Below are 17,398 nucleotides of genomic sequence, written 5' to 3'. Positions count from 1 at the left end.
CGGCTGCTGCAGGGTGGAATATGAGGTTTTATCAGCAGTAGTTCACCCGTGCTGTCTCCGGTTGGAAAGCATGGCTGCTCCTTGCACAACAACCCTGCCACTTGGGTACAATCCATTCGGTATGGTCGCTCTTTAGGTTACCGCTAAAAGTGACACACAGCCGGTGCCAGAGACGCCAGGAGAAAGGAGAAGAGGGCCCCGTAAGATGACACTCCCAACGAGTGCAGCATTAAAAATGAAAGGGCTCCACAGCAGAGAGCCGAGGGGCCTTCGTTACAGCGGGTTGAGTTGTTTATCCTGCTGATTGGTCGCCGGGAAGATTCTGTTCCTGAGTTGTTGATTCACGGTCCTCTCCTCTAAAGATTAAAAAGTCAACAAAGTGTGTCTTGATAGGAAGGCGCTGGCAGTCCTGTAGAAGTGTGTTGTAAGCTGCTAGACAAAGTCTCTTGTGTATCTACCAAATGATACACAATATTTGTGCCGATTAGGGCTGTCGTCTTTAATCAAAGTTTGAACATTCATACGATCGTGAGGGACAAGTTCTCGACTAATGAAATCATTCATCTTGCATTGAAAAAAAGATTTTGCCTGGGAAACATATAAGGATCTCTGTCTGTGAGTCAAGTCCAAACCTGCCGGCAGCCTCAGGTTCCTTTTGTCTTTCTGTGGAGAACACCGAACACGTTTCTCATTTAGCTCTCCATCTTTATTTGGCTCTCTCTTTTTTCCCTCTCATCTCCTGGACCCAATTATCCTACTATTCATATCTACATGCTAAAATAGATTACAATTTCCGCAGCCTAATTACTCCTTCTATAGCTGTCGTGTATCAGTGGGAAGATTCTATTAATAATGGTCCAACTTTTGTCATTGTTCACTCTCTTGAAGGTTTCCCATATTTTAGAAATGATGTGACCAGAACGACAGTGTTCCAGTTCTTGAAGACCCTGACAATAAAAAGTACTTTAATTGTCGCTGGATGAAATTATTAGTAAAGTCAAGTCTTTGCCATTACATGTGTGAAAAAACAATCTTCCACAGATCTGCCACCAAGCAGATTGATCGCTGTGATTTCACACGCTCGTCCCCCCCGCTGGGCAGAACCCGCTCGGAGCATCCTGGAGTTCTTCACGATTGACTCATACTAAAATCCTGCAAGAGGACGAGGGAAAAGAAAAAGAGGAATTAATCTGCGAGAGGGACTTTAATTCATAAAAGAGAGAATGCAAAAGAGGAAGAGGGACGTTTGTGACTGAGAGTGAAAGACTGAAGAAATGGGGGAATGGTGTTGGCTTCATGTGGCATCACTAATGTGGTTAGCACATTGGGCCAAACTTCAGAAGTCCTCCTTCAGTCCTTGGAGTTCTCTGCAAACTGTGGACGGCAGCATGTCCCCCCCCCCCCCCCCCCCCCCGACCCATGCAGAGCTCTCTCCATGCCAGGGATTTGACCTCAAAGCCGACATGACGTACGACCTACTGAAGGAAAAAAAGAGAAAGTGAAATTGTGGTTGCCATGCAAGGGATCTATTTAAGATTTTCCAGGTGAATTAGCAGAGATGTATTGTTAATCCGTGAAAGGAAGATTGATATCCATTTATCACATTAGACATTCACTGCTGCTGTTTTTAAAATCATTCCTCGCTGCCTTCGTACCTCGAGGAAGATCAACCAGAGGGAGTTCCAGGAGGGAAGATGCGTTTGCGGTTTGCAAATGGAAAATTCTCTGTAATCAGTGAGGAGGAGGAGAAGAAGAATGAACCTCCTTTTTCACTGCAATGGTTTGCTTGGATATTCCTAAAATAGTTCGAACCACCAGAAACAGAAACCAGCTGTTCCAGTGGTTTGGAAGCGCTGGAGCTGTCCTGGGGTGGGCGTATCAAAGCTGAGGGCGTGTAACCTGACTCTGCATGAGGAGCAGTAGGTTAGGCCTGTGTTTCCATGTCTCCCTGAAAGCTCTACGTGTGTGTACGTGTGTGTACGTGTGTGTGTGTGAAAGTCAAAATCAGGACAACTCTTGTGTTTCTGCAGCGTCCAACACTAACAGTTTTTCCCCCACTGGCCCACTTGGCTAGAAGAGCAGAGTTTCACCGGCCCCCTGTGTGTTCTCACTAGCTCGGCAGCCCAAGAATGAAAATAACCTTCTTCTCCATAATTTAATAATTATAGGGAACACATCTTGCAACACTCGTGGTCAAAATACATTTCAGTCATTTCCTTACGCTACGGGACATTAGGAATAATTTATCATAATCAGAGAGCACAGTACATTACAGTACATTGTCGGGATGTCATTATTGTAATGGCGAGGACCCTTTTCTGTTGAATTCCTGGTTTGAGGTGTAAAACCTGCTGGAAATCTCAGGAAACTTTGGCAGATCAGCCGAGTTGTGATTGTTCTGAACTTTGATTTACCTTCAACATAACACGCCGATGACGTATTGTGATTCCTGGAGGAGAGCGACCTTCTCCTCCTAAGTGGTCCCTGGCAGTCAGCTCCGCCTGCATAAACCTTTTCCTGGCCCTGAGCCGCCGGGCCATCGGCTCCGTCCGACCCTGTTTTGTATTCCTCAGGCCTCGGGGCTCTGACAGGAGCCACACCCTGATGATATCCCTGGTGTTAAGAGGACGCTTACATAAACATGTAGCTCACATCTCATTGATTGTGATGAGGGTCAGGCCTTGAATTCATAATATCTGTCCAGCTATAACCACTGAAATGCTCAGAATGAGTAAACCGATCTCTGTGGATGTTTTTTTGTTTTTATTTATTAACTGTCTGTGAACAGATGTGGTAAAACATGTCTCTGACACAATTTGGTTTTGATGTTTTTCGCAATTATATGTTTGTGTCATGATTCATTTCAGTTCTTGACGCAAATTGTTCACAAGTATTTCTCAACAGCCCGAACTCGTCTGAATCATCCGTTTGGTAAAATATGAGGAACTCTCCTTTCTGATTATGTGCAAATGATTACGATCTGGAAACACACCTTTTTGGGAAGTTGTGTTTGACGGCCAAATATAGAAAAAAAAAAAGCTTAAAAGGTAAAATAACTATAATCTGATTTATGAAGATGGGGCTGCAGTTATTCACATACAGATGTTTTGTTTTGTTCAACTGATAAAAGCTGAATGATCAGCAATCAAAACAAGACTTAAAGTTATTCAAATAAGTTTATTTTTCTGCTCAGAGATTATTATTCAAATCAAACCAAAATTTCCTCTCAAACAAAGTGGCAGAGGGAGAAGTTAAATTATGAGCAGTAAGATAAAAATTTTTCTTATCATTTTTATAGGAGCTTACTTTGGATTCGACGTGAGCTCCTAGTCTCAAAGTGGCTTTTCCCAAGTCCCACATTGCGACGTACTCTGGCGTCTTGAACTGGGCCGAGCGTGGCTGTGCCAGCTCCCCCCCCCCCGGCTGTGCCCAGTTGAGCAGCGAGGTACATCTGCCACCGTCTGCGTGGCGAGTTCCACAGGGATTAGCACAGCTGAGTGTTTAGCCTGGAAGCCCAGGGAGCTGCCACTGTACCGACACACACAGTCTAACACACACACACACAGTCACACACACACACACACACACACAACATCCCCTCCCTCCAGGCCGCTCCAGCACCCGAGTGGTGACACGTAATTAAAATAATGTGTCCTCAGGTGGATTTCATCCAATTATACTGTAGGTGAAGTGCCAGCGCTGCACTATCAGCATGCAGGGCAAGTTTGTGGGAATCCAGACGTGCACACAGCTGTGGAATGCATCTATATATTTATTCATTCATTCATTCTGGGTTAAATTTGTATTGATAGTTACTTTCAGCAGGAGTTGCCCTGTGTCAGAAACGCAGCGTTGGCATGTTCTTTTTGTTTTTGCAGAATCAAGAAATGTGGAACTAGTTTAAGGGGTGTGGGTGTTGGTGGTGGGGGGGGATTTATTATACCAGAACAAGCCATCTTGTCTCTGCTGACAGTGTCACGGGGTAAAATACATCGTTAGATGTCATGACGTGATTCTAGTTTCCCAGTATTCAGCAGCCAGGGCCGGGGGGGGGGGGCATTTACCAGGGAAAATCGTCCCTAGTGGCAACGTGACGCCACTGACAGCCGGCTGGTTTGCCTCCCTTGTAGGTCTCCTCTGATGTGGGGACGCTGGGAGCACATTAGTAGATCTGGTGTTTATTGTCCGGCACGTCACAGTCGGATCAATGTGGTTTATGAGGACATCACAGGTGGCTTTGGTCAGGCGGGGGGGACGATTTCAGCTAAAGGGCAACTTCCTAGTGAGGGCATCAAATACAGTCGAGGAAAAAGAGCAGCAGATGCATAATACATAACGCTCTCTGTGGAAGCCAGCATGTCACACACAGACACACAGACACACACACACACACACACACGCAAACACGCAACCACAAAGCCTCCTCAGGTGACTGTGGCCTCACACTAGAGATGTCCTGGATATAACGAGAGCTGTTGCCATGGAGCGGTGACGTTTGAGAGAGATCGGCGAAGCAAAAAGCCGACGGTCATGGTCTCTCCCCCCCCCCCCCCACCCAGCCACCGTCGATGATAATAATCCGTTTCACTGCTAAGTCACATGCCGCTCTACGGCCAGGAGCCTCTACGCAGAGACAGCGTGATGCGAAACCACGACTGATAACATTCCACACACACAGTTTTCTGATAATATTACATGAGGTTCAGACACAGAGGAGTGAAGCACGATCACGGATCAGTCATCTGACCGAGCTGGTATTACTACTAATCAGTATATTAGACTGGAAATCCCTGGAGCACCGGCCTAACCAGAACTGTAATAACTTCTTTTAACTTAGAAACACACTCGCACACACACACAGGCACAGACACACACACAGACATGCAAATTCTCAGTTCTGCTGAGATGAAGTGGTTTCATTGTCGTGGTTCCTCGTCAGATACTTTCGGCCACACTTCTGTCCTTATTGAATTTTTTGCTTGCTACAGGAGTAAATTAATTTGAAGTATTTACAGACGAATAATTGTCTTTTTTCCTTTTTCTGTTCCAGGTGCTGGTGAATCGGGGAAAAGTACAATTGTCAAGCAGATGAAGTGAGTCGCGTCTAATTCTTTGTGACACAGAAACAATCAATGTCTTCTTCAAGCGTTTTGATAATGACTTTTGTCGATAATGACTTTTTGCAATCAGCTATTGTTTTCACAGAGTGTTTTTTTATTATCCACAACACAAACTGTGTCAAACGACAACTCGTGCTCTCGTAGCATCTCCCTCTGGATGATGATATGCTCCGGGAATCACAGCACAAACAGGTGCCTCCTGTTAATGGACCATGAAGAAGACAGAAGCAGAAAACATGACTCCATCCCATCATACATACAAAGTGTGTGTGTGTGTGTGTGTGTACTACATAAACCAGTAGACACACACACATGCTGGAGACATGGCTTATAAAGCAGCTGCTCTTACTTCTCCTCTTTGTTCTTCACCTGGGGAGGAAGAGCTGAAGGCTGCACATCTAGAAATGTTATTTTACTAACTTAAACTCTTTTATAAATTTCATATTTACTTTAGAGTTTATACTTATTAATGCGTAATACTAGAAGCTGGCTGATGGGGATTTTTTAGGGGCCAGTAACGATAGTAAGGAGTAACTCTATGACTTTTTCAAACCCTTATGAACAAGACATTTAATTGAGGCTTTATATTTTACAGTTTTTACCATTATCTTTATTATAAATAACTATTAAAAGAAACACAAATACAAACACTTCCCACTTCTTTCTCCTCACTTGCGACATGGTACTTTTATACTTTGTCCTTCAAGTAAAATTGCTAAATAGCTGGAATCCGACATTATATTCGATTGTGTGCATTCAGCTGATGTTTTGTGAAGAAGATGTTCTGGTCTGAGGCCCATGACGGTCTGTGTGAAAGGAGCTTCTTCTCTCTGGATGACCACATTTTAAAGCGTCCAAAACCAAAGTGCACGGAGATTAGAGACACTGTGGCCTGACAATAATTCTGCAGACGTTTCCAATGAGCATGTCAGGTCCGAGTGCTGAAAGGGATATTAAAATAAGAGCCGTGGAGAAAAGGAAGTCAAGGAAGAAGACGTTTTGTTTAACGGTGCAGAAAAAGGACCAGATTCCTGACCCTGGTCCCCCCCCCCCCCCCCTCTCTCTCTCTTTCTGCAGGATCATCCATGAGGCAGGCTACTCAGAAGAGGAATGTAAGCAGTACAAGGCCGTGGTTTACAGCAACACAATCCAGTCCATCATCGCCATCATCAGAGCCATGGGCCGCCTCAAGATCGACTTTGGCGACGCCGCGAGAGCTGTGAGTGACGGAGAGAGAGATGTAATTCAGTTTAGAGTGAATTTGTGGCGTTGCAAACATTGGATTCTCAGGAAAAAGGCTCATGGGAAAGTAAATCTTAAGGCTTGGTTGTAGTCAGGAATTCAGAGGCTGTTAATAAGTAATTTAAAGTGTTTTTTTATCGTGTTAAATTCCAAGGAAATGCTTTGACGCCTTGTTATTGAGAAAGGTCCCGACTTGCCCTCGCATGTGCACAGGAACAAATAAATCTTGTCTCTGAAATGATCTGACAACCCTGCTACTGGCATTTTAGCTTGGAAGCAGATTAGTGTGAACAATAAGGGTGGTGCAATTACTAAGATTGTCACTCAAGTTGATATTGACTACACCTTTTTTTTTTTTTTTTTTTCACCATTCGCCAGGACGATGCCCGGCAGCTGTTTGTGCTCGCCGGCTCGGCCGAGGAAGGCTTCATGACGGCGGAGCTCGCTGGCGTCATCAAACGTCTCTGGAAGGACGGAGGCGTTCAGGCCTGCTTCAGCCGCTCCCGCGAATATCAGCTCAACGACTCGGCAGCATAGTGAGTCACACACACAGACACACACACACACACACACAGTCACACGTCTAAGGTTGCATCAGGACACACTTTGTAAATTCTGTCAATTACTTTTAATTGTGGATTGTAAATAAAGGTGGAAGACATGACAGCTCCTCCCCTGGTGGCAAGCTGCAGTATAGGTCATAAACCCTGCCTCCTCTATGTTAGTGGATGTGACATGGACCAAACCAAAAAGTCAAAATACACTTTTCTGGAATGTGGGATCTGTCCAGTGTTCATGTTTCCAGTGCGTTTGGTTTTAATTCGTTATTTGAGGCTGTGTATCGTTGGGACCTCCACCCGCCACGCGTCCCAGCCTCTGGCCGTGCTCAGAGAACAGAGAGCTGCAGCGTCACGCGTCTGTCTGGACTTTCAGACTGTCAATATTTGTCCTCCTCTGTCAGCCCTGAAGAGCGGCAGCGGCGGCCGGAGAGAATAAAGGATCTTTGACCTCGCACCTCAGCGCAGGAGCATTTGCTTAAAAAGTAAAAAAGAGAAATCAGCCAATCACAGAAACAAGATCCTCCACACTGTTACTTTTCTCCCCCGGCTTGAATACCGTGCATATTGTGCAAGAGCCCTTGGCATCGAAATGAGTGATATCATCACAAGGCAGCTCCTGAGCTTCGTGGGGAGAAAAGCCATTCGTCTGTTCGGCTGCAGAAGAACAAACATCAGCACTGGCGACACGCGCCGAGGGAACCGCAGTCGTTGGTCATTTTTCTGATTGGTTCCTCTAATCCTGCTGTCCAGAGGCTTTTCATGAACAAAAAACACTATTGTTAGACCTTGTGTGTTTTTTTTCTTTCTTTCTTCACTTAATTCCCTGGAAGACAAACAACAGGCTTGTTTACTGGAAGGAGAGATTACTGGTGTTTGTCTGGTAGAAAGTGGAGGTCACTAATCTTTCTCCTTTCCTCAGAAGTAACCTTGAGGTCGGGTCAAGGGAGTGTGAAGGCTCTTGTGTGTATATAATAACTAGATATTATAATAAGTAAATCTGACACCTGGACCCAGAGATACAAAAATACTCAATGAATAAAAACTCAGCTTTTGTGGAGAATTAATAAAAATTAATTTGGTTCTTATGTTTTAGTTACTTTTAAAAAGTGACTTCTATTAAATCGGCTTTGAATTTCAGTTCAAGGGTAAACCAAATTTGAGCTGAAGTCATGAGTATTTTAATAACCGATGAACCTGTGGAATATTTTCTATTTGGTTTTTATAAATGACCTAAAGATATATTTAAAAAAAATCTTTTCTAAAAATGGATCAGAACTCAATAAGACATATTCAAATTATTGTCGGGTCATCAGATCCAAACCCAAAGAGAAATTTGTTTCATATCATAAAAGATTGAAAATGTATTCATGTGCCAAATGTCAATCAATTCCCTTCAAAGTGATTTTAAGAAAAATGTTTCAGGCCACATTTTCAGTTTGATAATTGAGGGACTTCAAAGCAAACCAGGCTCATGAGCAAAATAGAGTACATGTTGTTTTGCTGTGTGGAAGTTTAGGGGATTTTCACTGAACAGGGGTTTTAGTTAGAGGAATAAAAAAAAGCCTAAAATCCACTTTAAGTGCCAAGGCCCAACAAATGGCCCACAGCTAATGGCTCTTTTCAAAAAGATGAAACCAGTTAGAAAGGTCAAAACAACGCCCTCTGTCACAATGTTCAAGAAAGTTTAAAAACAAATCCTGAATCTGCTCCTTTGAGTAATCCTGCTGACAAACAGCATCCATCCTATTCCTCTTTATTCCCATTCACGAGCAGAACAATGTTGAGCAGCACCCTGGACAGACGGTTTATCCATTACACCACAAACACATTCACACTTTTAAGTAGGAAGTTTCCACTTCAGCTGCGTTTCCTTCGAACCCAGGAAGGAACCTGCAGGGAATCCACCGAGCACAGACCAAACAACAGTTCAGTCACGTCTCAGTGAAAAGAGCTCAAACCACTAAACCCAGTGCCATCACGTCTCAATTCAACACAGAACAGTCCTGTATTTGATGTCTTAAGTGTGTTTCCAGGTTATAGACTGTATCTAAAGATGAAGGACTCAAAAGTAAAAGTACACATAAAGATGTTGTTGAAACTTGATGATTGACAGGTGTGACTGACTCGTGATCAGCTGAGCCTGTGTGTTGATGGGAACTCATTGTCACGGCTCAATCCCAAAATTTTGCGAAATAACGTTGAAAGAAAATCCTCAGATTTCACAACATGAAGTCATTTTCCACTCAAATGTTGTTCCAACAGGAAAGTTTGAATCATGACTGGTTTCCAGTCTGAAAGGATCTAACCTGATTGGTTTGAACGCACTGGCCCTTGATGCTTCTGACACAGTTTCTCCCACTCGTTTCCCTCCTCCTCCCTCTCACCCTCCTTTGATTCTCTTCACCCTTCTTCTCTCTCTTCCTCTTTTCCCTCTTCTTCCTCCTCCTCCTCCTTGACCGTCTCCTCCTCCTCCTCCTCGCAGCTACTTGAACGATCTGGACAGGATATCCCAGGCCACCTACATCCCAACCCAGCAGGATGTCCTGAGGACCCGAGTCAAAACCACAGGCATTGTGGAGACGCACTTCACGTTCAAGGACCTGCACTTCAAGTGAGAATTAACTCCACTTGAACAATCACATCAAACTGTGTTGTTTCTTTTTACACGATGGCTTAATTAGGTTTCCTTCCTGTTACTGACTCACCGGCTCCGATCGAGATTCCCTTTGTTGCGTGTGCAGCTGTGAGTTGCGACACAGTGTGTGTGATGGTGTCGTGCTCAGCAGCAGCAGCAGCGATGACTCAGGCCGCTCCGACACAGCGTGGGGGCAGGCGGCTCCATGATGTCATGTTTGTCACATTGACATTGAAATTCATTCACGGCCGGAAGACAGAATCCCACTGTTTGTTGGTTACATAAACACAGCAGGGGGTTTCTCCTGGCCGAAAGTCAGGTGGGCGTGGTTCTGAGCCCGGGGCAGACACCGGGAGGCAGACACCGGGGGGGGGGTGCACTGCCCCGGGGCAGAGCTCACGGCTCCAGGGACCAAAGCTGCTCACAGCCACAGAACCACAAAGCTCGGGGCCGACTGTTTCCTTTCCCTCAAGTTCTGGGACTCCATACTGAAGATACACAATTCTTCACTATAATTGGTTCCCACTGTACTACAATGTTTTCACCTCGCAGTTTTCTGTGCAGGAAGAAACCTTCACATAAAAAACTAAGTTTATGCACAAACCAATGCTCTGATTCTGTATTTTCTGTTTTTTTTATAATAATAATATTTCAGCTTTCTACTCACTAACTCTCCAGCTGTGAGGGTAAAGAGAATTAAAGAGAACTGATCTTCTCAGCCAGGATGTTGATCTTTTAAATTAGTCAGATGATTTATTTTGTTTCCAGCAGCTTTTGAGTGACAAATTAATAAATAATTTATTTTCCTTGACAATCATCCTTTATACTCTTAACTTCTCGAATTGCGAGATGTGTGTGGATCAGCAAATCGCCCACACCTGTTCCTCTTACTAGAGCAAAGAGGAAATACAGTGTAAAGGCTAAAAGACGGTTACAGTCATTGTGGACATGGACATTAACTGGACCAATGAATATTCTCCCCATCGCAAAGACATAGATTAGTTGTTCTTGTCTTTCCCCTTCATCACGTCTCCTCATCAGTGAGACCAGCGACTCTTCCACACATTCGTTTTTGTCTTCTGTGGGATTCCCTCAAGTGGACGGGATGTGAGACGAGGACCATGCTCACACGGTCTTTCTCTCTCTCTGTCCCTCAGAATGTTCGACGTGGGCGGCCAGCGATCGGAGAGGAAGAAGTGGATCCACTGCTTCGAGGGCGTGACCGCCATCATCTTCTGCGTGGCCCTCAGCGACTACGACCTGGTGCTGGCCGAGGACGAGGAGATGGTGAGTGAGACCTGGAGGAGAGATAGTATCTGCTTGATGGGTCACAGATGGAGTCTTCTCAGTGTTCACGGATCAGCGTGAAGCACAATGACCGACTTCATCTTCCTTCTTTCCTCAGAACCGAATGCACGAGAGTATGAAGCTGTTCGACAGCATCTGCAACAACAAGTGGTTCACGGACACCTCCATCATCCTCTTCCTCAACAAGAAGGACCTGTTTGAGGAGAAGATCAAGAAGAGTCCTCTCACCATCTGCTACCCGGAGTATGCAGGTGAGACCGGCAGCATTTGAATGTCTTGGAACATCTTTTCAAAATGCCACCAGGGGGCGTGTTCCAGAGGATTTGGCTCATCTTTAAATACACTCTTATGATATTGACCCTCATTCTCTTTTCTTCTTCTCCAGGCTCCAACACGTACGAGGAGGCCGCCGCCTACATCCAGTGCCAGTTCGAGGACCTGAACAAGCGGAAGGACACCAAGGAGATCTACACCCACTTCACCTGCGCCACCGACACCAAGAACGTGCAGTTTGTCTTCGACGCCGTCACCGACGTGATCATCAAGAACAACCTGAAGGACTGTGGTCTCTTCTGAGGACAATGACCACAAGGACCCTTTTTTTCTTGGTAAGGAACTCTCCTACTCCTCCTCCTCCTCATCTTCTTCCTCTTCATCCCCCACCACCACACCCTTTGCGACTGGCTCACATGCCGCGGACGTGTGTGCACACGTGTGTGGCTCTACGTCACGGATGAGCACACGCGTCAGGATAATGACTGAAGGCGTGTTCCCTGTAGCATCGGGATGCGGTGGGAGTTGCTAAGGAAACAGAGGGAGCCCGGTTTTAAATGCCTGGTCTCCAATCTGGCGTTTTTCAAAATGTGTTTCACAAACCAGTGTTGAATCCTTCAGAACCACAGAGGAGCTGGAGCCGACCACAGACAGGCAGGCTAATCGGGTCCAAATCAAAACTCATAACTTAATCACTGAATCGATGGAATCAGTGCCGTCTCTTATCAGGGGCCTAAATAGATGTTATGCTCCATTTTAGATGTTTGTGAAATGTTAGTGACGAGGTTGAGCTCTGCAGAGTCAAGCCCCCCCCTCCTCTTTCCCCCCCCTCCCTTCACGTCTCTCTCTGTGTCCTCAGGCGGTGGAGCCAGCTTATTGTGCATCTTTGGTGGGGAAGATGAGACGAGTCGGGAGGACCGGTCACGGACCAGCGCTGTACTATACGCCACTTTTAACAGCTTTATTTATGTTTTTTTTGTCTTGGAACATTTTTGAACTAGCGTTTGAAATTTGTGTAGGATGTTTGTATCATTGTAAAAAGCGTCACGGCACAATTTCCACTTGTCTTTTTTTTGTTTCTATTCTCGTGGAGGAGGTGAAGGCGATTTTTTTTTTTTTTTTTTTTTGCTGTTTCTTCTGCCGCTGTCTCTGGAAAAGGAAACTCTGCTATCGGTGGACATTCTTCTTTTCTTCCTGACCTTCAAACCGAAAGGGAAGAGAAGAGGCACAACTTTGAGTCCAGTTTGTTGGTTCCTGTGCCTTCGCATGCCTTTCACTGCGGTCGTAGTCCTGATGCTTGTTCTGTTGCCTGCTGACCTGTTCTGAACATAAAGAGGTAAACTGTTTTCATACGTTAGTGTCCCTGCTATCTTCTATGTGCACACCACTGAGCTATCAGGAGGAGGAGGAGGAGGATTTCCCTCTGGTCTAAACAGGTACATGGGTCGTCAACATGTAGCCTCCACAGTCCACTAACCCCCACGGCCCCCCCTCCCCAGGCCACGCTGGCCGATCCACACAGTACAATACCGAGATGTACATTGTGACCCCCACAGATCTGGGGTCTGGGTTTTTAGACGGTGTATAAAAACCATTCCCAACCATTCAGAAAACGGCTCGTCGAGGCGCTGGGCTTCTAATACGCTCTCATGTTTTAAAGTACAAAAACCAGAGTCGGCACAATTTACTGTATATTTTAATGTATTCAGAGGAAGTCTCTGGTGGTGAGGAGGGGGGGGGGGGAAACAGAACCACCTAAACGATTGTTATAAAGGTGAGGATGGATCTCATCCAGCTGCAGTGAGTAGACTGTAGGCTGTTTGAGGATCCGTGAAGAAGGCGATGATTAATTATGAGGTGACGGGAATAAAGAAGGTCAAGGGAAAGCTGGTCTGTGATCTTTTTTTTTTTTTTTAGATCGGTTCTACTTTGCCAAGAGGTGTGACACGGTCCTGGATCTGTTCATATAAAGAAACTGCCACAACTGTCGATGTATGTGTGTGTTCTCCACAGAAGGAGGATCTTTGTAGACTCATCTCCCTTATTTTGCTAATAAAAAAAACAATTACAAACAAGATGGAGTTGTTGTGTCCTTTCACACGTGTGTCAACGGTTGCTGAAGCATTTTAAACGAGTTGGTATGATGGATATATTCAATCTGTTGACTGTTTCTTCTAAATGTCTCGTGTGCATCTGTTATGAATGGAGATGCCTTGTTATCTCCACGTCGGCAGTTACACACACGATGCCGTGAGCTCCACACACCACCTCCATCACATTGATATTCCTGTGTGGCCTTTTGAAGGCTGCGTTACCTGCTGCCGCGCTCGATGCCGAGGTTTGTTCAGATGAACATCGATCAGGCCTTGAACTCTGTGGCCACAGCTGAAGGGCCGACATGTGTTCACTGATGCATAGAAGCTGCCTTTATCCTGTTTTCCCATTGGCTCGTGACTGTGATGTAAAGCACTGATAAGGTCGTCTCCACAGGCTGATGTAAGGCTGACTTGTATAAATACCGATGGAAAAACAGCTGATTATTTACATCACAGCCTCCAATTCATTAGGAGTTGTGTAAATGACCCCAAGCTAAATATACATCCGACATTCACGCTCCTTTTTCCTCCGTTTTGGTCTCCACCAGTCCCCTGAGGGAAACATCTGGTTCTGTCTGCTAAATGTTCACCATATGACATTTAATTCAAGAAATATGGTCAAGAAACTATAAACATCAGCTACAATCAACCAAATCATTTAAGTCATAATCCCTGAAAACCAACAAAATGAGTTCAAAGATGGTAAAATTCGCCAAATGAGAAATAACTGATTTGACGAATACTTTAACATGTGGCCTACTGATGTCCTATACCACAGCCAGCCATCAGGGGGCGATCTACATGGTTTGGGCCTCATTTCAGTGGAGCTGTCATGTCGTCCATGTTTGTTTACAGCCATTCAAATCAACGTTAGTAGAACCTAGAAACTAGATTCCACCGAGCGAGTCAGCTGACCAGTTTCCCCAGTGGAGGAAGAGACACGGACGCTAATTCAGCTCCATTCAACTTCCCAGCAGCCATTTTAAATGGTGGTGGACCATGTGGCCCAGTAATGTCCTACAGGCCCAGGTTAGAAACTGAACTATGACGAGTCTCCACAGGTAACTTATTTACATTCTTCCTCCCTGCTGTGCTCCCTGTGTCAGCTCATTGTGTTCAAAGGTTGTGTAGTAATACAAATCTGCTGTTTCTGTTATTCTTGCTCAATGTCATCAACACATGATGCAGTTTTTGTTGCATTTTGTTCATTTTGCGTGAACCACACTGCAAATAGGAATCGATATGAGCCTGAATACAACACCACACTAAAGCATTCAGCTCAAATACAGTAGCACCGGGTGGAGAAGCTGCTTAAAGTGTGTGTGTGTGTGTGTGTGTGTGTGTCCCCAGTTAGCAAACACCCATTAGCTGCTGTTCACACCAGACTAATTGAGGCCACAGCAGCAGAACCTCAGCGTTGTGCAACAGGATGTGAATTTATTTTCACCTAAGTTACATCGTGTGGTTATAAAGGAAGTATTAAAAAAATAACGTATTTTGGCCTTTGTGTATTTTATGCCATTTGTATGCAACATGGTCTTTTACACGCACAAACACACACACATGCACACTGGTGATTTGCATGTGTGCTGACGCTCGCCTGTGCAGCAGTGGAATGGTACAAAGTACATTTATTGTATTACTGTATTAATGTGTATTCACCTGAAAGTTGTGTAGCCATTGTTCAGTCCTTGGTGTGAGTCAGAAGATTGAACAAACAAACCGGCTGTGAACAGATTGTGTTGTATTTGTTTGTTTAAACAACACTGACAACTCTTTACAATAGTTATCACAAAATAACAAAGAATAATCATCAGGTTTGACTGACGTGTGAATAATTTTAAATCAGAAGTAACGTCTGTGTGGTGGTGAACAAAAGTTCAACATTTGACAAGTTGACATTAACGACTGCTGCTTTAGTGTTGACTGTAAAATTGTGTTAATGGGTTTATAGTTGCTGACGTCAGCGACTCATGACTCATGAATATTGTAGCTGTTTTTCTCAGAGTTGTTTTGACTTGAGGAGGCGTTCGTGTGTCTGCACTCGACTGAGATAGATTTATTTTTAAGTGCTTTTCCAATTTGACTGCACTACACATAGCAGCAAATATCACAGAATGTGTAATTAATAATGAGAGAGGTTTTTAAAAACGGTTTTGGAAGTTTGGAAGTGAATATTTCAGTGTTTGCAGGAGCATCATCTGCAGTATTAATATGACAGACATCTTGTATTTAACAGAATAGGTTGGTACTTCTACTTATAACTCAAAACGGGAAAGTGAACGTGGTACTTCTACTTTTACTTGAGTACTTCCTCCGCCCCCGGCATCCTCGAGTTACAGGTTGACACTTGAAAGGTGGAGCCGGTCTGAGGGAGATAAATGAGAGTTACATTTGTGCGATGCCGGCTCCCACGGGTGCTGCCAGTTGGGGAAGTTGAAGTGTGTGAACGAGGGTGAGGAAGGTGTGTGTGTGTGGGGGGGGGGGGGGGGGGGGGGTGCATATGCTGTATTTATAGCACCTTTAAAGATGAGAGAGCGAGGAGAAGACGGAGCGAACGAGGGGGCGGCCATGATGTATCAGTGTAAGAGCAACAGGGGTGACACTGTTGAGGCGTCACTTCGCAATAACGAGAGGGTGGAGAATGTCTGAAGTGTGTGTGTGTGTTTGTGTGTCTGGTGTGTGAGGAAGAGGAGGAGGAGGAGGGTGTAAATAGATGGAACAATGGAGGCATTTTCTCTCTGTTGTTTACCGTCTCTCTCCTCGATCACTTTCTCCGGGGCCAGTGGGTTTGGCCGAGTCGGCTCCTGGGGCCCGGGCGTTCATCTCATAACTCTTCTATCTACCAATTGATTTCTATTTTCTGCTGCTGAGGCCACACCCTCTGAAGTGGCCTCCCACCGCCCGGGTCACGGCTGTGTACAGTCGGCTTGCCACAGCTATTTAAAGGGCCACACTAAAATTAAACAACAACTCTTCTTGTGTAGCACATTTTTGGTATTTCTGTCATCGTTCCAAGTATTTGTCTCGTCTCACGTTGGATGAGGAGACACTACAGAGACTCCAGTATGTGGACAAACTCATCCTCACGACAAGGGGCTTTGATTTCTACCACCAGGGTCACATCAGGGTCCCTCTTTTCGGATTGTAGTCGTCCAAGTTCAAAGGTCAAGGTTGCTGTGATCCCACAAGATATATGTTTTGCACCGTGAACGTGACATTTAAAAGAAAATTACTCTCGGGAATCTTTTCAAATTTGCTTCAGACGTTCCCTCGGACTCGCGAACTGATTAGACTTTGTCTGTGCAAGGTCAAAGGTCAAGGTCTGAACATCAGAGCATTTATTCCCTTTTGAAGTAGTTACATAAAACATATCATTATGAATCTGAAAATGAAAATGAGCAGAATGTCTCCTTTATTAGACGAGAGGCAGAAAATAAAACCAACAAGATATTAAAAAAAATTAAAAACAATTATTGTTAACTGAATACCTCAAATTGTATTCAGCATTTTCACTGTTTACCTACACACACCCATTATGAATAATATTTTTTTATAATATAATAATAAATATTGTTGTTATATTTTGTGATTAAGGTGAAATTACTTCAGAAATCTTTGGCATATTCTCTCATCAGAGAGAAATATAAAAATGTGACATATAACCTGTGTGTGTGTGTGTGGGTGTGGGTGTGGGTGTGTGTGGGTGTGTGTGTGTGTGTGTGTGTGTGCGCGCAATTACTAATCCTGTTTGAAGTTGTGTGTCATGACATCTTAGAGACAGCAACTTCCGTCATCAAACCCAATTAGCTTCTCTCTTTCCTTCATCTTCATGTATTTGTGTAGCTGAGAGTGTGACAGATTGAGTGTCTGTGTGTGGGTGGGAGGAATGTTTTGGTGTTTGTACGTGTGCATTTGTGCGTCGTTCAGGATGCTGTTTGTGTGTGTGTCTGTGTGTGTGTTTGTGTGTTTGTCTGCCGTCAGTGCTTCTGCTCGTCACCTGATATTCACCATGTTCATTCAGTCCGCAGATTCCAGCTTTCATCTTCACAGACACACAATCGTACACACAGACACAGACACACACACACACACAGACACACACACACACACTTCCCCGTGATGTCACTGATTCCGCGCTCCATGGCAACAGTGAGCGAGGAA

General features: G+C 44.7%; 1 protein-coding gene across 2 annotated transcripts in view; it reads left to right on the top strand.

The window, feature by feature from the left end:
* gnai1 (guanine nucleotide binding protein (G protein), alpha inhibiting activity polypeptide 1) overlaps positions 1-17,398 on the top strand; it is a 204,665-nt gene that overhangs the window by 2,709 nt on the left and 184,558 nt on the right. The window contains exons 2-9 of one of the 2 annotated variants that reach the window (XR_008333798.1): positions 5,051-5,093; positions 6,198-6,339; positions 6,741-6,898; positions 9,405-9,533; positions 10,715-10,844; positions 10,963-11,116; positions 11,251-11,473; positions 11,998-12,213. Coding sequence is in view for 1 of the 2 variants with exons in the window: in XM_053414654.1 (XP_053270629.1) it covers positions 5,051-5,093; positions 6,198-6,339; positions 6,741-6,898; positions 9,405-9,533; positions 10,715-10,844; positions 10,963-11,116; positions 11,251-11,441 (947 nt within the window). In the remaining variant the exon portion in view is untranslated. Of the gene's footprint in view, positions 1-5,050; positions 5,094-6,197; positions 6,340-6,740; positions 6,899-9,404; positions 9,534-10,714; positions 10,845-10,962; positions 11,117-11,250; positions 11,474-11,997; positions 13,214-17,398 lie in introns of those variants that run through there. The other variant, XM_053414654.1, reaches the window with a different exon arrangement.

Source organism: Pleuronectes platessa, chromosome 22, assembly GCF_947347685.1.
Source record: "Pleuronectes platessa chromosome 22, fPlePla1.1, whole genome shotgun sequence".
Lineage (NCBI taxonomy): Eukaryota > Metazoa > Chordata > Actinopteri > Pleuronectiformes > Pleuronectidae > Pleuronectes > Pleuronectes platessa.
Note: the sequence above shows the minus strand (reverse complement) of the source record. Positions and strands in the feature narration are given on the sequence as shown.